This window comes from Mytilus trossulus, chromosome 7 (assembly GCF_036588685.1).
Source record: "Mytilus trossulus isolate FHL-02 chromosome 7, PNRI_Mtr1.1.1.hap1, whole genome shotgun sequence".
Classification (NCBI taxonomy): domain Eukaryota; kingdom Metazoa; phylum Mollusca; class Bivalvia; order Mytilida; family Mytilidae; genus Mytilus; species Mytilus trossulus.
The window spans coordinates 62,187,552-62,209,198 of NC_086379.1; the positions used below are offsets into that span (position 1 = coordinate 62,187,552).

The 21,647-nt window shown below is 31.2% G+C and overlaps 1 protein-coding gene and 1 long non-coding RNA gene across 8 annotated transcripts in view; one reads left to right on the plus strand and one right to left on the minus strand.

Moving 5' to 3' along the window:
- The first annotated feature begins 697 nt into the window (after positions 1-697).
- Positions 698-21,647, plus strand: part of LOC134725496 (rab11 family-interacting protein 4A-like) — a 39,458-nt gene continuing 18,508 nt past the window's right edge. For 2 of the 7 annotated variants that reach the window (XM_063589364.1, XM_063589365.1), the window contains exons 1-4: positions 13,147-13,534; positions 14,582-14,646; positions 19,467-19,606; positions 20,295-20,363. In XM_063589364.1, the coding sequence (XP_063445434.1) occupies positions 13,237-13,534; positions 14,582-14,646; positions 19,467-19,606; positions 20,295-20,363 (572 nt within the window). In that variant the 5' untranslated portion in view covers positions 13,147-13,236. Of the gene's footprint in view, positions 785-6,377; positions 6,781-9,432; positions 9,551-13,146; positions 13,535-14,581; positions 14,647-19,466; positions 19,607-20,294; positions 20,364-21,125; positions 21,204-21,647 lie in introns of those variants that run through there. The other 5 variants (XM_063589366.1, XM_063589362.1, XM_063589359.1 and 2 more) reach the window with 5 other exon arrangements.
- Positions 4,807-13,236, minus strand: LOC134725497 (uncharacterized). Its single transcript, XR_010108563.1, has 2 exons — positions 12,876-13,236; positions 4,807-5,234 (listed from the first exon to the last, which is right to left on the minus strand). It is a non-coding gene; the product is annotated as an uncharacterized LOC134725497 (long non-coding RNA).

Sequence of the window (21,647 nt, forward strand, 5' to 3'; positions counted from 1 at the left end):
AAATTCTGTTTTGTATTGCGTAAATTCTGTAATGCATTGGTTTCTGTAATTTCTGTTTTGTATTCTGTAAATTTTGGATTGTATTCTGTAATTTCTGTTTTGTATTTGGTAAATTCTGTATTGGATTTTGTAAATTCGTTTTTAGTAATCTGTAAATTTTGTATTGTATTCTGTAAAATTGTTTTTAGTATTCTGTAAATTTTGTATTGTATTCTGTAATTTCTGTTTTGTATTTGGTCAATTCTGTATTGTATTCTGTAAATTCGTTTTTAGTATTCCTTAAATTTTGTATTGTATTCTGTAAAATCGTTTTTAGTATTCTGTAAATTTTGTATTGTATTCTGTAAATTCTGTTTTGTATTCTTTAAACTTTGAATTATATTCTGTAAATTTTGTATTGTATTCTGTAAATTTTGTATTGTATTCTGTAAATTCTGTATTGTATTCTGTAAATTCGTTTTTAGTATTCCTTAAATTGTGTATTGTATTCTGTAAAATCGTTTTTAGTATTCTGTAAATTTTGTATTGTATTCTGTAAATCCTGTATTGTATTCTGTAAATTTTGTATTGTATTCTGTAAATTCTGTTTTGTATTCTGTAAAGTCTGTTTTGTATTCTGTAACTGTGCTAAATCTGTCGAGACTTTCCTTTAGTTATATAAAAAAATAAATGTAGATAACAAAATGTTGGTCTACTCAAGTATACCTTTAAGGTGCACTCAGCTTTAATGACTCATGGTGAGGTTTCCGTGAATAATAAATGGTAACACAACATGGACGAACTTGTGAGTATTTTTTTTAAAGGTAGATAAATGGAATCCATGTAATAATATCTGTGTGGTATATTCTTCATATTCTACATGTATACGCGTACACATATATGTTATCTGAATACTACCATATTTTTGAGTGTTTTTCACAACAGGCGCTTGGGTATATATATATGATAAAAAAAATGCGTTTCTTAGTATGGATAGTAAAATTTGGTATTTTCACTAAGTCGTTTAAATCACTCGTAACTAGGTGAGACATGCACATAAGTGATAGATATGCATTATAAATATAGAAAATTGAATATTTTAATCAACAAAAATTTAATTTCTTTTTTTATCTTTTACACAAGCGCCTGTGTTTTTCACTTATAAATAGCATTCGTCATTTAGACAGGTTCGGTACAAGTCAAGAAAAGTGGTGTCTTCCCTGCTTCCAGTTTTCTGTTGTAAAAAAAAGTCACTTTGCAGGGACTTCCTTTATAAATAGACTTCCAAGGCTCCGTATAGAAGGCCGTACATTGACCTATAATAGACTTTTATAAATTGTTATTTGGATGGAGAGTTGTCTCATTGGCACTCACACCACTGTGACATCTCCTATATCTATTGCAATTAGCTTGATTTTTTAAATAACACTGGCTATAATACATTGTGATCAAATGTAGAAGGTGCGCTTTTCAAGATTTTATATCATAAATTGAAAAGGGACAAAGACGTCCATGTATACTGTTTTTCTAACACCAGACAAATTGGGTGTACCCTGAAAACTGGGAATACCCCACTTTTCCTGACTTGAGTCCATTCTTTTCGAAGTTTATAACATTTTCTTGTTTTTCTATGTGCATTTGAATATTTATTGCAATTTCATAGAAAGTCTAAACCATTTTCACTATTTTCTATAATGATTACACAAATGAATCTTGACATATAGTAACAAAGTTGATATGTTGCCCTTATCTTCAATAACTGGTGGTGGTCAGGTGGTTCAAGGAGTTGATCTACAGAAAACTTGTCAAAACACTGATGTTGTGAGTTCGAACCCTGTACCTGGCAGTTGTGTTCCGAATCCGATATTAATTGACAAGAATTGCCAGTTTTTCTGCTGGAGGTCACTGATTATCTTTTGGGATTTCAACTGTCTACACCATTCAAAAGTGGACTACGTGTTTTAACCAAGAGTTATGAAAATGGCGTTCAATACCTCAAATTAATTAGAAAAAAATTATCTGAATAGATAGCATAGAAACTGTTATCTCATCACTCTTACTCGTTCCTTTCAATCTTCCACTTTATAAAAACGTTCATCTTTTTCTTTGAATTGTCAGCAGTACTGACAGTCATTATTTTCGATATTCAATTGTTTTACCAAAGACCTATTAATCGGACAATTCAAGTGCACACCTTTAATTTGAATTTACAAGCATAGTTCATTATCTCATCAATGTAACTATAAAACATAAGCGTCCATATTTTTATTTTAGTTGTTAACATATGGAGATTTCATCTTTTAATCAAAAGTATAAATATATCGTTGTTTAAGCAGTTTATTTTAATTTCATTCAAATATACATGAAATATTTGCTACTGGACAGGATTCTAGCAACAATCAATCTATCAGTTACAACGGTTCCTATATTTATGTATATTTTCCTTTTAATCAAGATAGCATTGTTTGTCTTTTAACAGCAATGTTTTGCAATCTCGTCGCTAGAAATAATTCCTTTAATTCTCGTGTTGCTATTTCCTAAACCAGCTATTGCTTTAGGAGTGATGACCAATGACTGTTGAGTCTCAATTCGATCAGCCCATAAAAGCAGCGAGGTCAATGTAAATTTCAGCCTTCTCTATGTCTAGGTCTGTGTTTACGTCTCTCCATTCATGTCAACAAAGCTAATCAGAAAATTCTGCATTCACAAATCGTGATGTTCTTTCCAAACCAGAAGATCGAAGTGTCACTATTGTGTCAATAAGCCTTGCAGGATAAGAGTCACCCGTAATTTAACACATAAGTTTTTCTCCCATTTAAAATATTTCAGATATTTTTTTCGTTACTTTTGTAGGCCCCAACCAGTAGAAGCCCCTTGTTTCGTCGACTCGTAGTGCCAAAGGTATTTTACCATAGTAAATCACCTCTATCATTTAAAAGTTTGTAGCCCTATGTGCATTTTAATATTTATTGCAACTTCATACACAGTCTGAATCAAATAATAACATCTGATGCTATTGCACTAATATAAAAGTTTCACAAATGAAAATGATAAAGAATATCTTCAGTTTATCTTTTGTGATTTTTTTTAACTTCCAAAGACAAAACTTTGATATAGAGCCGCGCGACCATATTCGCCACATTAAAAAATCCATTTTATTAGCCTAACGTATGGCGCTGCTTGAAAAACTAATATGTTTTGTTGATTTAAAGAACCGCAATTTATACGTGTGCATTCATAAAATTTCTTAGTAGAGGGGTCTAAATTAAAATAAGGCACAAACAACATTTTCCAAAAGACTAAAAAAGTGAAAAAGTATATTTTAACAAAACGCATTTGACTATAGGGCCGAGTAACGGATGTTAAATGGTCTTAAACCGTGCTGACTGCCTTTGGCGATTGCCAAATAAACGGATCACCAGATGCAACAAAATGGATCTCAATTATTAATCAAAAATATATAATTCGTCTAAATAACAGCCTAACAATGTTAGATCTGTAAATTTCCGAAAGCAAATTTTTGTTCTTCACTTTGGCCGGTATTCGAACTCATGCTACTGTAATAGCGTGGAAACAAATCGCCTGGCACTATCTCACACAGCTGGACCAATCGACACCTGAGCTTGACAAAAAAATCAAGCTATCGGTGGCCGGGTGTATTTTTCCTCGTCAGTTTTTATCTAGCGTCGTAACACAGTACATACTATATAAGACATGAAGATGGAATATTACATATCCGCTGAATTAACTATAATAGAGGATCTTGCAAAGTAATGTAGGATGCATGCATTTAAAGAAAGAAATACAGTACTAAGTATATTATAAGTACGTCTGAACCAGTGACGACTCTATCCATTGGATCACGAGTGGTGTTGATACATGGCTGGAAAGTGAAAACAAATTCTGTATACTAGTATATAATTCGTCTTTATAACAGCGAACAATGTCAATTTGTCTTTGAATTCAGAGTTAATGAGATATTGTGGCACCAAATCGCCTTCAACCGTCACGCCCGTCGCGCTAGGCCGGTCGACCACCTAGGCTATATATATGTTCCTGTAAGCGTTCATATTTAAATTGGTGGTCAATTGCTAAATGCAGCTCTGCAAGGTCGTTCGTGTACATCCTATAGAACTATATTATTCAAGGTCTGACCCATGTTCCCGTAGCTCTTTAATTTCTGGTGTGTCTTTTATTCGTTGTTTCTTTGTCTCTTCTAGCTCACGAATTACGCCTTTAATAAATTATGCTTTAAAATTGTCCTTTTAGGTTGAAGGTTGGAACCTATTAAAACGTTGAAACTCATTGCATTTGTTGTTTGCACCCGTCCTAAGTCAGGAATCTGGTTTCTGTATTTGTGTATAGAATAAGGTTTCTCGTTTCTCTGGGTTTTTTTTTGTATAGATAAGACCGTTGGTTTTACCCTTTTTACTGGTTTTCCACTACGGTAGTCATTATATTAGGGAGGCCCTGAGAAGCTTGCTGCACTCCGTGTTCAAGACCGTACTTTGACCTATAATGGTTTACTTTAACAAATTTTGACTGGGGTGGAGAGTTGTCTCATTGACACTGATACCGCATCTTCTTATATCTATAAAATATTATAATGAACGTTTTTTTTTCATTCCGTATTTAACTCTTTCTGAATTAAACCGACATGCATCTACTGTTGAGTTTTTGTGTCATTTCTGTAACTCGGCGTTACCTTGCTTTTAGTTTGATACGGTTGTTTTTATATCCAGTTGCATTATCCATGAAAATTGCAGATCATCTTGTGAAATGTCTAAAACATTTGCACGTATGCCTGAAGTAACGTTTCGCTAAATATTGTGTAAAATATGTTTATTTGAAAATTATGCACAAATGGGTCATCAGTAACCCGAGCACAACAGTCAAGATTTACTAGTAAAAACATAAAACAAACAATAATTTGGTTGACAGTTTTTCCATAAAACTAACATACGAAGTTGTCTTTAATGGTGTTAGTATTAATGTTTTGGAAGTTGGTTCCATTACCAGCTGGCATCTTGTACCTCTACGACCAGTCTCGGTAAAACTTTCTTGTTCTTCTGGGGTTCATTGTCTTCTGCTGGGGTCAGCTTCACAAAAGCTGTATCCGATATATGCGTTGTCAGAGGTCCTCCTGCTAAATATAGCTAGGGTAAATGGCGTTCCAACAATATATCTAACCAAGAGAGAATAATTTGATCCATTAACTTTTCTTTTTAAGACCGGCATGACAGAACTACATACCGCTGTAATATAAGAACAATTATATTATCTTTAAGCAGAAGTAATTTAAGGATTAACAGGTGCCCAATTAAATTAACGCTAGATTAAAGGAGAAATTAGTGTCTAATACAGGTTATGACAATTATATGTCAAGTATTGTCCTAACTATAACAGAGAATATGTAATTAAATAAATAGTTATTGAAATCCAGTCCATTGACAAAGATTATGACAATTAATCCGTGTAAAACACTCGTGTCTTAATTTTCAGATAAAATTCCAGAACAATGAAGTATTAAATAAAACATAAAATTATGCAAATATAAAAAAAATGGTGAAAAAAATGAAATAAGAAAATTAATATTAATGTAATGTCCTCATAGTCCGGTCATAATTGATTTTTAAAACTTATAGTTACTCATATCATATAGATCTATGCCTGCAGATAATAAATGCTTTAATATATATATATATATTGCTTTTCATGCCAAGTTAATTGGCAATAACATTGCTTATGTGTTTTAAATTGACAAGTGTTTTAGTAACAATTTCTTACTGTCTTTTTTTTAATATTCCTACATAGTATAGGAAAATAGACTTTTTTTTTTAGACATTCCTTGCTTTCACAATGTAGTTCTTGTGATCGGTATTTTAGCTTCAATGTAAACAGAGGCATGTTCAACGATCTTTAATTTAAAAAAAAAAAATCCCGAATGTTAATTGCATCCAGTTTAACATGTTTAATACAAGTTTAGTATATGACATGTAATATATGTATAGTAAGACTATAGTATAGAAAGCCTCGCTATAACACATGCGGTTGTCTGAATTTTGTTTTTATAAAATACCATATAATTTTATTGAGGTATATTTAATATGACAAGTGCTGATCGATGCATGCATGGGAATACAGATTTTATTCATATTAATTTTAATATTGAGATAAATCTCAGTTTGTTATTTGAAATTCTATTTCATTCCTTTAGACATTATTTAGTAGTATATCATTTAATAAGTCCTACGTACGATACAGGATCAATATTTTCCCGTTATTTCCGTTTTTGCTGAATCGGTTAGACTAATTTTTGAAGAAAAAAATAACGAGCACCTGTTTAGGTTATGTCCCCTGTTACAACAAACTGGGAATACACAAATTCATCCGCACACAACTCTACATAATTGAAGCCACCGAATTCATGCTAGAACGTGTTATGATTTAGTCAAACTAATAATTTATGATTAATGAGTAACTTATTGTTAGTTTCGTATATTCTAACAGATGAAGTGCGTTATAATCTGACAATTATGCATGGATTTAATTCTAATCGTATGCATTTCCGGTGTTGACGTGGGGTGTTGTTAGACATTGCAATCTACCTGTAAACATTCGGGGTCAATATAGGTAAATTTATTACTCAGTGGGTGTATATAGCACGAAATGGAAGAGGACGTTCGAGACAAATTGAGAGATATATTCGATGTCTGCGATGAGGATAAAGAAGGATTTATAACCATTGATCATTTTAAGAATTTGGCAAAGGAACATTTTGGTACTGAGTCTGACGGCCAGGTAAGCTGTGACAGATGTTGATTAGATCACTCTTAATTGGCAATCATTAAGTAATCACAACCACTTGACACCTACTGGTGGAACTAAATGGTAGTTGTTAGTGACTCCATAAACTTACATGGTTTTAGTTATTAATAAATAAATATGGTCGATCATTCACTAGCTGTTATGCAAATGGATTGCTTCCTGTTTCTCTAACTGTTAAAACTACCTGCTTGTCAGATGCATAACAAATGTGCAACATGTAAACTATCCATTTTCCTGTTATTTTTAAAATTATGGTTACATGAACATGTTTTGCATGGGTGTATATGAGTCATGTGAGTGTCCTAATGACTTGAATATACATGTACTGCAAATATTTATCCCACAGAAAATAACTTGCCTAGGCAGTACATGTACAGTACCATACATGTACAAATTCCAATAATGAATGAACACCATGAATATGCATGTACTATTTTTTTAGGGGATCTCTAGGTGATGATGATAACAATAAACATGATAAATATACTATATTTAAAGTAGCCATACTAGTATACAAAAACAAAACCAATGAATATTAACTTGATTGGTTTTATATTTCTTGGATTGTAATTGAGATTTCTTTGACAAAATTCATATTTTCAATTTTGTAAATTATACCCCTACTTTAGGAATGGGGCTGTATGATAGATGCAATCCCCTTGACCGTATGTTTGTCCAACAAACTTTTTTCTCAATAAGAATGGCTTCACATCTGGTTTAAAGCAGCTTGATGGTTGTTTTGTATAGTGAGTTCTTGTTTTGTGCTATAACACCTCTGTCCCAGGTAAAGGGGGTTGGCCCCATCATTTGTTTAAACCCGCTGGATTATTATGCAGCACCTGTCCTAAGTCAGGAGCCTGTTGTTCAGTGGTTGTCATTTGTTTGTGTGGGTCAATAGTGTTTCTCCTTTCACGTTTTTTATATGGATTAGACTGTTGTTTTTTTCCTGTTTGAATTGTTTTACACTTGTCATTTTGGGGCCCTCTTTTAATAAGCTTGCTGTGCGGTGAGAGTCAAGGCTTTGTTTTGAAGGCCGTACTTTGACCTATAGTTGATAGTTATCTCATTGGCACTCATACCAGTTCTTCTTATTTATTTTAAAATAATGATGTACATGTCTGTTATGACTTGATGAAAATGTCAGTTTGAAATAATGCATTTAATAGAGGTATATGGAAATTGTATTTTTTTACCAGCAGGCATAACATATTTACAATGTGCATTATACATGACATTAAAGTCTCCTTTTCTAAATTTTTCTTTCAAGGAGAGTATTCATGTGTAATTGAAAATGAGCCATTGCACACATTGCATGCATATAAAAATTGATAAGAAAATAAGAAATATAGAGTTGATGATTTAGGCATGAAAATAAATGATATCAAATATTATCCATTGTAAAAGATGTTTGTACATCATGTAGATTATTCAGCTGCTTTTGGTTAAATTCTGTGTCTTGTTACAGTGTTGAAAGTTAATGGTGTCATGAAGGTAAATGTATACCATACTGTAGGTATATCACTTTAACTTTCCTATCCAGTATCAACTAAATAAATATAGACCTTTCAAATTATCTTACAATTAATCAATTAAATTTCCTGTATTGTAGTACATGTACTTAATAATATACGTCTATATCTATTTTTAATGCACATGTATGTACAAATACAACAAAATAATTCAGACAAAAGTACATACATGTATACATTGTACGTTCAATCTACGTTTTAGCTGAATTTCGAGGTAAAATCGGCAGGCGGGAGGGTGGCTGCCTAACAGTGTTTGTTCATTTACGTGAAAATGCTTTAAAGAATTTTTTTTTTAAATTTTATGTGAAGTGTTATGGTATTTATAAATTAAAAAAAATAAGAAGCATGATAAAACATTTGACAACTCTCTACCAGAGACCAAATGACTTATATAGAACAATTAGCATGATTAGAATATTTCAAACCATGAATTGACACCACTTATTATCATGTATCTGAATAATCTGTGTACAATTATTTAAAAAAAAAATATCATCTGTTAAAATCATATCCTTCCCTCAGCATAACCTACCTTTCATACTTATGCTACAAATGTATTTCCTAACTCATTATGCTTGCTTTTGTTCATTAATGTTTGGAAGAGGTTTTATAAAACCTTGCAAATAGTAAATGAACAGCATTTAAAAACTGGAATAAGTACCAATTGTGTCCATATATCCCAAGACCATTGCTACAAAGACCAGAATGTAAGAACATAGAATTACCAACACAACTCTATTAACTTCAAAAATACTACAAGATCCTAAAATATAAGTACATTTCTGTTTGGAAGGAGGAAAACTCTTTTAACTAAGTGCTAATAACAAGCAAAAGAAATTGAATTTTAAGCTGGTGTCAGTTTAAGAAAGAATTATTGAAACTGTCTTAATTATTCCGAGTCAAAAATTTTAGATATAAGATGAGATAGCTCCAGAAACATCTCATCTTGGGATCTCCATACAGATATGAACTCAATCAAGATAAAAACTAGTTGCATTTTTTGGGGTGATTTTTAGTTTAATCCTCTTTTATTAATAGTATATGTATCAGTACTTTATTTTCAAACAGATAATTTCAATCAATTTGTTTTTTTCAGGAAATTATTGGTATCATTCAACTTTTGGACCCAGATGGTAAAGGGAAAATAAGTTTTGACGAGTTTTGTAGTGGAGTTGAACAGATCACAGATATACGATCACCCACCAGTACTCCAAGTAAATATATATAACACAAATCAAGAATAATCTTTCCAGTGGCCCAGTAGAAAAAGTAGCTAATGCTACTGAACATTTGGCTTGGTTGGGATCCCTAAATTTTGACATGTTAATATTCCCATATGATCTATACAGTATTTTCACATTTTGTCAGTTGGACCCTCGGAAGTGATTTTTTTAAGATCTATTCCCTTGCTGATGTCAAATTTAATTAGAGAATAAAGATTATCCTGTATCTCATTCTGACCATGATAATATTTTCAAATACTCACTCAGAGGAGTAATTTTTTTTTTCGTGGGTACTAATTTTCCTGGTTTGAGTAAAACTTCCATATTCAAGGATATTTAATTTCGTGGTTTTAGAAAAGACAGTCTCTGCATACATTCCTCTAGAAAAATTGCATTTCGTTGAACATTTAAATTTGTGGTTCCCCTGTACTCATCAAATATAAATGAATCCACAGTAAAATAGATTGTCTAGCTAGCTATTATTTGAATGTACAACATGGAAAATGCCTGAACTCATATCTAAATTGTTGTAAATAGGAATTAACTTAGTAGATGATTTGTCTTTATTGCGCAAGTGCATAATGCCAAAAAGAATCCTGTAAATTTTTTATAACACTTGGTCCTCTATCATTCTATACAATTTGAACTAATCCTGTTAATTGGAAAAAGTTCAACAAGACGATTTAAATAATCAAAAAGTTGGAAATAATACCACATCTCCTTATTTTTTATTACGTTATCATTATAGACTTGATATACTCATGATACATATAGATTCTTACATTGATACCAGTGGATTATCGGATTTATCCAATCGAGATAGTTAAATTATCAATTTTAAAGTTCGAGCCGCCTCGGCGAGTACATTTTGTACTTTAAAATTTATAATTTAACTATCGAGATTGGATAAATCCGATAATCCACGAGTAACTATGTAAGAATCTGTTTCTCTAATGATTAAAAAGACATTTCTTTTTTTGTTTACCGAAAAATCCCCTTCGAGTGCCTTTCACATTGCACCAAGTTGTCAATTTCATTAACATTTTGGTTCATCCAGTCAGCCAAAAAGGTCATGACCCTTAAAATCAACCAATGATCTTCTGAGATCACCAGCAACCACACGTTGATTAAATTTTTTTTATACAATGGGTTCGAAAAGGGATAAATTTCCATAGAATTAGAGAAAGTGAAATTATTGTATTTTTGTGGATAATTTTTTTCATGGTTTGAGGGGAAAATGTACTATTATATATTTTTGACTTTTATGGGTTTCTCAAAATCTGCATCTTCAAAATATTAGCCTATAAAAAATATAACAGGCTATTATTTGAACTTGGAATTATTTTTAATTATGGAATTTGCTTAATTTCTTGTGATGGATTTTTTTAATAAATTCCATGTTTATTTGATATTATAATGTTTTGAGCGGATCATAACACTTTCCATACAATGTATTTTGTATATATTGTGTTGTGCGCAGCACAGTACATTCTATTGAAAATGTGCTATCTTCTATGTAATAGAAAGTGATGTGCGCAGCACAGAACATTTTAGTATAGAATAAACATGGAATTTATTAAAAATTTCCAGCACAAGAAATTATGCAAATTCCATAATTAAAAATAATTCCAAGTTCAAATAATAGCCTGTTATATGTACTTTATTGAACTTTTAAGGAGTAGGTTCTTAAACTCATAATTTTGGCCATAAATATAGGATTTTTTTTTCAAAACCAAAATGTCTTCATGTAAATATTGATGAAAACATATGCTAAATTGTTCCAAAAAAATTGGAGCTAAAAATATTTTCACCAATTGGTCATTTGTGACGTAAGAAGCAGATATACAACAGTGGCAGATCCAGGGGGGTTCTGGGGGTTGGAACCCGCTTTTTATGGACGATCAATGCATTTGAATAAGGAAATAGTTGGAACCCCCTTTTGTCCTTGGTTAAGAACCCCCCCCCCCCTCTTTATGTACTCAGGTTTAGTTTTCTGTAATTAGTTAATACTTTAGTTTCTTTGTGTATATCTCTTTCATATTCATTTGATAAAATTTACTGTTTGCAATAGCATGAATTGTTCTATATAATAAGAATGTTCTTATCCCGGACATAAAAACAATGCCGTATTTTGCAAAACCTTTTCAACTTTTGATCTTCAGTGCTGTACAACTTTGTACTTTTTTCACTTTCGATCTTTTATATCTGGGCGTCACTGGTGAGTCTTGTGTGGGCAAGGCGCGTTTTTGGCGTATGTAATTTTAAACCTGATGCTTTTTGTTATCTATTAATCATGTTTTTCTGTGTCTAATATGTTCTCCTATTTATTTGTATTGTAGTCCTGTAATATTATGTTGTCATTTCAATGTTATATTTAACTTTGCCATTAAAGTGCGAGGTTTGGCATGCCTTAAAACCAGGTTCAACCCACCACTTTTATTCCCCTTTAAAAGTGTCCTGTACCAAGTCAGGAAGATGGTCATTGTTATAACATTGTTCTTTTCTCTTTGTGTTGCATTTTAACGTTGAGTCGTTTGTGTTTTCTCTTATTTTTGAGATATTGAGATAAGACGTGGCACGGTACTTGTCTATCCCAAATTCATGTATTTGGTTTTCATGTTACATTTGTTATTCTCGTGGTGTTTTGTCTGATGATTGGTCTGTTTCTGTGTGTGTTGCGTTGTTCTCCTCTTATATTTAATGCGTTTCGCTCGGTTTTGGTTTGTTACCCCGATTTTGTTTTTTGTCCATGGATTTATGAGTTTTGAACAGCGGTATACTACTGTTGCCTTATTTGAAATGGCTGTATCCGACACTGTACATCTCTTTCTTAATATTCTTTCAAATATCATTCATTTAACAATACAAACACATTAGATTTACTTTGATATTAAAGTATAAAAAAGCATCTTTACATGGACGTTTATTTGAGTTCCTGGCTCTACTCCTTTGTGGTTTACCTATACCCACAAAAACTACAAGAATGATGAGAATTGGTTTAAATAACAAATAATAATGAATTACTGTAGATAAGTTATACACTTACCCAATTAATTATCAAGAAATAACTTAGCCAAAAATTTAGTATTGACAGAGATGAATGCATCTATACATTTTTACTTTTTAACACCACATCCCCATTTAAAAAAAAAAGAATTAAAGAATGACTCATTGATTTTTTTTTTAAAAATACAGTTTGTTTACAGAGATGAAAATGTGACAGATTAAATTAATATTTTAAGGTGCTATATATATGCTGACCTGTACTAATGCTTAAGTTTCAATAAAATGGTTATCCATTAATTAATATATTTACCTTTCCCAACTGTAGTGACAGCAATTATACTTTAATAAGATTACACCACATGCAGCTCTGAACTCTTGTAGACATGTGTGTGGTTAGAACTATTTACTGTTGACATAGCACCTGTAAATACACCTATATTAAACCTTGGGGCTATTTGACTTCAGGTGGGTATATCATAAGTAGGGGATTGCTGATTATATAACAAAGAGGATACCCTGTCTGTAAACCAGATTGGGGTTATAAACTTTTGACCAATCAAGTGACTTGGTCAATTTTACAAGATCTCTATTATTGTGTAGGTGAGCTGTTGATCACTTCATTTATCCATGTTTTTCATGGCAGAAGATAGTGCTAAATTTTCAAGAAGAATATGGCCGGTTCTAGGTCTATTTGTAGTTTTTTGAAACTTATAATGAATAGGTTTCTGAAATTTCTGAGGAGAAAATTTTCTTCAAGTGCTAAAAAGTGTACCCGTGATGCATCCACAACAATTCATGTTGAACGTTGTACACAAACTGAAAGGAGAAATTATCATCCTCGTCACAAACGTAGAAAGGTATCGGATATTACTAAATCTGGTTTATCTTGTCATTGTCATAGAAGGGATGTAGCTGTCCAGGTTTCTAGAGAACCTGTAAGGACACTCGTTACATGTACTGCAAACACAGGTAATTTTGAATTTTTATTCATTTCCAACAATCCACTCATGATTTAGTCTTAACCATTTCATAAAAATTACTTGGTTTACACCCCAAAGTTGACTAGTGTACCCAAACTCTTCGAATGAATTTCCTTCCTCTTAAAATTCAGTAACTTTAAACTTTCTGAAATCCAGTTGTTGCAAAGTTTTCTTTTTCATGTTGTAATCACAGCCATTTTTCTTAAACAATTATAAGGAACTTTATATGTTTCAGTAAGTAAATATTTCAGTCAGTTACCTACATTGGAATTTGGTTAACTTTGCCTTTCACAGTAACAAAAGGGTAATATTTGGTCTTACTTAACTTATTAACAAAAATGCAAGTTGCTCTCAATTTAAGATTTTAAACATAAGTTGCTGGCAGTTGTTGGCTTTATTCTTTCCCACACAAATAAATACAAAGCCTTATTAATTGTCCCAAACAGAAAAACAATTAGTTTACAATATGCTATATGTTGAATATGCCTAAAATGGGAACTGATTATTTTAAATTTTAATAACAATTCATATACAATGCATTGCATTGGACCACTTAAAGTGGGTATCATTGGGGTCTAAGCTTGACGCGGGATTGCTGATTTTTTGTAAGCGTGACGCGTGAAAGTCAAATTATTGTGTCATGAAAACAGGAAATGAGGTCTAGTGGGACCTGGAAAATGACAAAAATATGAGAATTGCTTACGTACATAGTGTAAGAGGAATACAGGAATCTGACAAAACAGTAAGCTGGATCCGGGAATGAGACCCCTCTAAAAGTATGCAATTTTAGAGCTTTTTCGTTTCTGGTTTGATACCAGCCAATGAACAACAGACTACAAATGCAGTCTAGCCGATTTGTACATTTATAACAGGCATGCTTAATTGGAAAAAGTTTTACTATAATTAAATAAATTAAAGTGTACATATTGTATATATGTTATAGGTATGCAAAGGATAAAATGTTTTAGCTATGTGCCATTAGTTTCCAGATTCAAGAAAGAGTTGTACATGTACTCATTTTATTTTATTTTTTCAGTTCAGAAAAAGGATCCATTTTCGACTTTAAATTTCGATTTGTTAGGAGACGTATCACCCACTGAGGTAAGTACATGTATAAGTTTACATGTTATATGATCTACAGTTAGGTTGTCAAGCTCTGGAGCAACATGCCTCCATCAACAGGCAGTATCCCTCATTCACCAGTTCACAGTCAGCCATAAGAACACCAGCTCACTAAGATATCACATCTAACCACGAACTAAAAAAGACCCCGTTTACACTGGCAACGAAATTGAATCGATCTTAAAAAGACCAGTTCACGTTTACATTGCACAAGCAAGATGGATGATCGCAATACATTGAAGCGTTTACACCAAAAACAGGATTGATTTTCAAATAAGATTGATTTTTTTAAAACCACCTCTAAAGGTAGAATTTTTAAGTCAAAATGAAGATCGATCTTACCTGTTTACACTGGACCAAAGATCGCTCGATGTCAGTGTTAACGGGGTCATAGGCTAGACTAATTTAAAATATATCTCACATTCTAGAAGCAGAATAAAAGTCAACTGTCAAGTTATCCATTGTTTTCAAAGATTTGAATGAATATATATAGGGAAATATTGATAAATAATCAAAATAAAAATTCTGCAATTTCTTCTGGTCTACAAAATACAACTGTACATGTTAGAATCGCTTTTCAGTAGTCTTTCCATATATTTTTACTTTGCAGAAATAAGTGTAATATCTAAATGTAATAATTGTGGACCAAACTGAAAATGTCAAAAAGACTATTACATTTCTTATACCAAATTTTCAGAGATTCTAAAAAATTTGCTATAAGATAATTAGGTATTTAGTTTTACCCATATCTTAAAATTGTTATCTAAGCTTATTTGAATATTTTATCTTTACTATATCTGACATTATTTCTGAAGGCCTTTTTACATAATCAGAGTTAATAAGATAAGATAAGATAAGAATTTTATTAATCTAATCATGGAAGTAATATTTCAATATTACTTCCATGATCTAATCAAGAACCCATAATGGGCATAATTTTACAACACAATATGATGGGGAAAAAGCAAAACAGAAAACTAATACCATACTGTAACGTTATGAACAGGATCAGAGTCTAACACAATATGTGTTTTATATAACTATTATATTAAATCTTACAACAATAAAATATTATATTACAGTTTTTATTTACTTCATATATTTCGAAAAATATTAGCCATTTTTCTCATCATTGAACAACAATTCTGTACAAACTATCCAAATATTCTTTTAATAAAGTATTGTCCAAACCTAATTTACAGTTTTCAGCAAATCATGCTATGTATTACCTGAACTTTTTTCAATCTTATCAGTAAGATTTGATAATCTAGTTTGACCAGGTCCCCTTTAATCATTTGATTCCCTCCACCCCTCCCTACATTTACTTTGTATTTGACATCTGCTTTAATATACATTTTCACAAGTTAAGTTTGATTCCACCAAAGATTTGTAAAAAATGGTAAAAGGTTATTCTATTCCATTAATTTTCATTAGCTTTTTGATGCAAGTTTAAGAAATAAAGAAAAACTTTTTTTTTTTATTTGGGGGGGGGGGGGGCAAAACTTAGTTCATTTAAAGTGGCCTTTACATGCATCATTCTGGCATGTATTCTAAACTTTTACTTAATTTAGTCTGATTAAATGATACAATTAATATATTGGGTACCTATGATTAGAATTCGCTTGAGGATATAATTTATTTAACTTCATATAATTATACTAGAAGGTTTTCTGTTTGTAAGGTATAAAGATAAATTTCAAAGCAAAGTGCCAAATATTTGTGTAGTTTGTACAGCATTGTTGTTCAATGACTTGAGAAAAATGAATAATATTTTTGTCATTGTTTAGGTCAGTTAAAATGAAAATCTCTCTAATTTAAATGTTGAGAGGGTTTGATCTCGAAGATTAAGTTTGATCAGTGATCTTAAATGGTCAGCATTTAAATATTTCAAAAGATAAAAAGTTGACTGTATGTAGTTAAAACCATGATATTCAAATAGTCTGTGGTAAGCTTATCTTAATCTCAAAACTGTTTTATCGCACCTGTAATCTTAATCACAAACAACAATACACAATTGTCAAATATATGATTGCTTTCATACATATGTATATGTATATATATGTATGAACAAATATGTGTTTGTCAAAATTTGTGAAGAAAGGTCGTAGAGGTGTACAAATGTAAATAAAATGCAATTCCTTTAAGGAAATAAGGCTTATATTGGACTAAGAATAATAACAAGGTAGATATAAGTATATTTAAAACTTGTAAGAGGTAGTACAATTGAATTTTTTTAACTTAATTGTGAATAAAAGGTATCATCATCATCTTCCAATAAAGATCAGGAGTCGTAGACCACTGTAAATATTTACCAGGCATAGGTCTGAGAGAGCCACTCTCCACATAGGTTTAATATGTACAAATAAACTATTTACATCAAATGGTGGTTTATGTGGTTGTCCTCAGAACCGCCGCTGTCTGGAGGCTGACCTTGAAGTTATCCACAGTGGTTGAGTTGGTCACTGTTGTTGGGACCAAGACCAAGGTATAAAGAACAAAGCTATTTTTTTAAGTCCAGGAAAATATTGTTCATTAATGTTTCAAAATTTGAAGTAGTAAACTTATTTCTGACTTTCTGCCAGGGGAAATTAGTTAGGTCTTAATTAACTTATCTTATAGGGAATCACTTTACATATCTTTATATTCATTTATGATCATTTATGTAACAGAACTAACCACCCTTTTGCAATAATAAAAAATTGTACTTAGCATTTATTAGAATTGGTTTCTGTTCTGAGAAATACATGTAGGGTTAACAATGTCAGTCATAAGAATTGCCAATGACAAACCTGTTGTGTAAATTTGAGCAAAGTCTACCTGAAATGGTCTATATCGAAATTTTAAGTTGTTTGATTTCATCAGGTCAGCATAAACAAAATTTTCGTTTTTTGATCTCATTTGTCTAAGTTGATAATCTATTGTGCACACTAGCTTGTAGACACTGAGCTTTTGAATTCAAACCCTGCTCATGACAGGTGTGTTCAAACTTTACTCATGGCAACTTCTATCTGACTTGACTAGAAAAGCTCATGGTTCTCTGCCAGTGTCCTCTAACAATCATATTTTGTTGCTACCATGATCTAGCCAAGAGTGTTAAAAGAAGCTCCTAATAACTTAATTTGGAATGAAATAATATTCTTTCTATTTTCCCTGTAATAATTATCTGTTCTTTCATTGACTAATATGATAGGAGGTTTTATTTATTTGTTCCTCCAAGACTGAGAAAATGTCAATTCAGGAGCGATTATACCCATTTTTATAGTTATATAAATTTTTGTTAAAGAAGTTTTGTACTTGACCATACATACAGAAATATAAGTTTGGCCTCTTCTTTCACTCATAATAGGGTTGCATATTTTTACCATTTTGAACTGAGCTTTTGCAAAATCATGCAAAATTCTAATAACCTTTTTTTCTTGACATAAATTGAAAGCAGACATATATTCAATTACAGAAGAATTTTCAACATGAATGATTTAAAACCGAATATTTTACAAGGTTAATTTTCTCATTATGTTTACATTAGCACCTTATCATGGTGTATATGGTATTGTTTTCTTATGACTGACATTATATACTACTAATTGACATGTATTTGATACTTAATAGTATGTCCTAGATTATTAATAAAAGAATCATATTACTACAATGTAACTACATGATTACAATGTGGTAGGTAAATGTGTATTGGTGGACCATATGATTGAAGAATACATGTTCAAGCAGTAAATTATCCATGAATTTTTCTTTGGCTTATGTCCAGTGGCAAATATTCATGGAGTTTGTCCTCTGCAAATTGAAAAATAAATAAGACTTCAGTAAAATGCTTTAAAATCTAAATAAAAAAAAATGACAAATTTAAACAGTTTTAATCAGGATGTAAACAAACTTATCATAAAATAATGTTGAAATGATGTTACACTTACTAAATGCAATTTTGAGGTCAAGTTAAAAACATTCACACAAGTTTTATATTAAATTGCTTTTTTCAGAATATTGTCTTAAATTTTAGAATATTAATCTTTCTTGTTCACGTGGATGAATAATATATAAAGTAATAATATCCGGGACAAATATTTACATTTAACGCACAGGAACAAAAAGTCACATATTTCCAATAGAAACTTCCCACAGTATCATACTTGAAATCAATATAATAAATTAGAATGAAATATTCATGTTAAAAGTTGATAAAAGAAATGTATCCTATGCTAAGAACTATAGAAATTTATGTATCAAATAACCTGTCTTTAAAGGTTCTGAAACTTTAATCATTCTTCTGATGTATTACATTTACTTTATTAAAAAAATACATAAATAGCCTTGTTCAATGTTGACATTTTGATGTTGTTTTAAAGATATTTAACCTTTGACTTTATACCTGAATTTCAAAAGATTTTAATCAAACCATTTCAAGATCAACCATAAAAGGACATAAGTAAAATTTGAAGGTATCGGAACACTTATTTTCCCTTTGGCAGTACAAATGTGATTTGGTACATATATTTAATTTAGGACAATAATTACATGTACGTGTAACAAGATAGACTATGTTTTCTCAGGAAAGGTATAATGTTATATGCTGACATCCTAACCTTTCATTTGAATCATCGAAAATTCCTCCATACCTTATATTTATTGCAATAAATTTTGTAAGTGTAATATATCAGAAAAATATTATGTTTGTACCTACTGTCTACATTTTTGAGGTTATAGAAACACTGTCATAGAAACCAATCGAAAATTTACAAATCTAACCTTATAGAACAGTATAAAAATAATTATCATTAACATTTCAGTGCCAAGAGACGTCGGAAGCCAGTGCTTATACATTCAATGAATATGATACAAATACTGATGAAGACAATGGTGTGCTTATAGATTTATCTACTCCTGACCCGATACGGAGGAATAATAACATACACAGGTCATTTAATGGGTAAGTCTGAGTTATCTTCTCCTGACCCTATACGGAGGAATAATAACATACAGAGATCATTTAATGGGTAAGTCTGAGTTATCTACTCCTGACCCGATACGGAGGAATAATAACATACAGAGATCATTTAATGGGTAAGTCTGAGTTATCTACTCCTGACCCTATACAGAGGAATGATAACGTACACAGGACATTTAATGGTCCATCTATGTTTATAGCCCATTTTAAAGTTATCAAATAAACATCATTTCCATACTCTGTATATTAAACAGCCTTCCCTTGAACCTGAACCTGCAACAAGAAAAAAGCATATAAATAATAAACGGTGAGATTTGTCCAAAATTGCAAAGATCAAAGGGAAAAATCAATAGATCAAAGAAAAATGTTGCCAAATAAGCATACATGCTTATTTGCATTTGCATGAGACTTGGCAGCCCTACCGGTGGATTATAAATGGGAATAAATGATAAAAGAGGTGGTACTTGATCAACAATCTAAGATTTGAGATTTCTTTAGATAAAAATAAAAAACAGTTTGTATATTCATGACATGAAAGGTTATTAGATATTTATAAATCAAATTATTTGTTTATATTGGATGGAATTGACTGGATTTTTTATTGAAAATGTGTTGGTAAATTGAGAAGAATAACATCAGATTATATTGTTTATTATTTTTTATTAAACAGTATCCATGACTACACAGATTATGGGGAAGAAGATATAGAATCAGACACCTCTGATCCATGTCATAACAAGTAAGTTGTCTCCCTTTGCTAATGGTATTTCAACAGCACTACCAAGTCTATATGAATTATAAGCTTTGTTTGTAAATAGAGGCATAAAGCCACATAATAGACCACTTTTGAGTTCGTTGCATCTCTGTCAAAAACGTTTTATGAACATCATTCATGTCTTTTAATAGGGGCATTGCTTTTCACTGCTTTCCCATGTTGAGCAAGCACTTAAAAAAAATTATGTTATATTGCAGGAACTATTTGGCAAATTAAAATCTTAAAATTGATCATCAGCACAGCTGTCATTAGGAAATAGACAATCACTAAATGCTTGATGAAATTTAATTGCGCAGGGGTACAGGGGATCCCCTTTATCTGGTGAATAATGTCATTAATTTGCACGTAATTCACCAACTTTTCCAGTGAAGGTCATAACTCGAAAGTGGTCTATTTACAGGTACCTTTTAAAGAAGGGTAATGTGTGTTGTTTTAAAAGAAAAATAGAACATTAGCTAGAGTGTTTTAAGATTGTATACTAACAACTTGTGTGTAAATTCTTTATCAAATATTTTGGGATGAAAATAATAGTTTTTCATGGTTCTTCTACAGTATTAATAGATGGCTTTCTTGGGCAAGCTCAGAACTAACAGTGCTTATAATGTGTGAAAGCACAGTTTTTCGTGTAATCTTTGGTTATGGATATCTTAAAGAATTTTGATGTCACAAGTTGTAGCTAATATTTTCTCTCAATATTGGTAAATTTACATTATTTACTTTTTACAGGAGTTGTGTAACTTGTGATAAAATTAGAAGTAAAAGGGGTGTGCATTATAAAGAAAAACATAACCGTCGGAGTTCAGGGTACACAATATTTATACATTCAAAGTGGTGATGGCAGTTAAGAGCTTTGCAGAAAGTAACATCAAAGTTTATTTTGTTAATGAATATTTTTTCTTGTAAATTTCGGAAGTCTCTCATTGAGTCAATTCATTGTTTCATTGTGTTTTTAAGATGAACTTGATAAGTTTTAAAATTTTAAATAGAATTAAGCTTTTATTAAAATTATTAGATAGCTGATATTTGACATGAAAAGTGAAATTTTCAAAGCTCTCTGTGTAGTTGGTATAATGAATTGTTATTGGTTAAATATTTTGTTCTGAAGTCTACAACTTGTGCCACCAACAAATATTGACATGGGGGTAGAGTCTTCTATTAATTTTTTCTTAGTGTTATTAGAATTAATGTGTGGCACAAATTAATGTATATAATTTAATTTAGCACATGAACTTTAGAAACATTTGACCT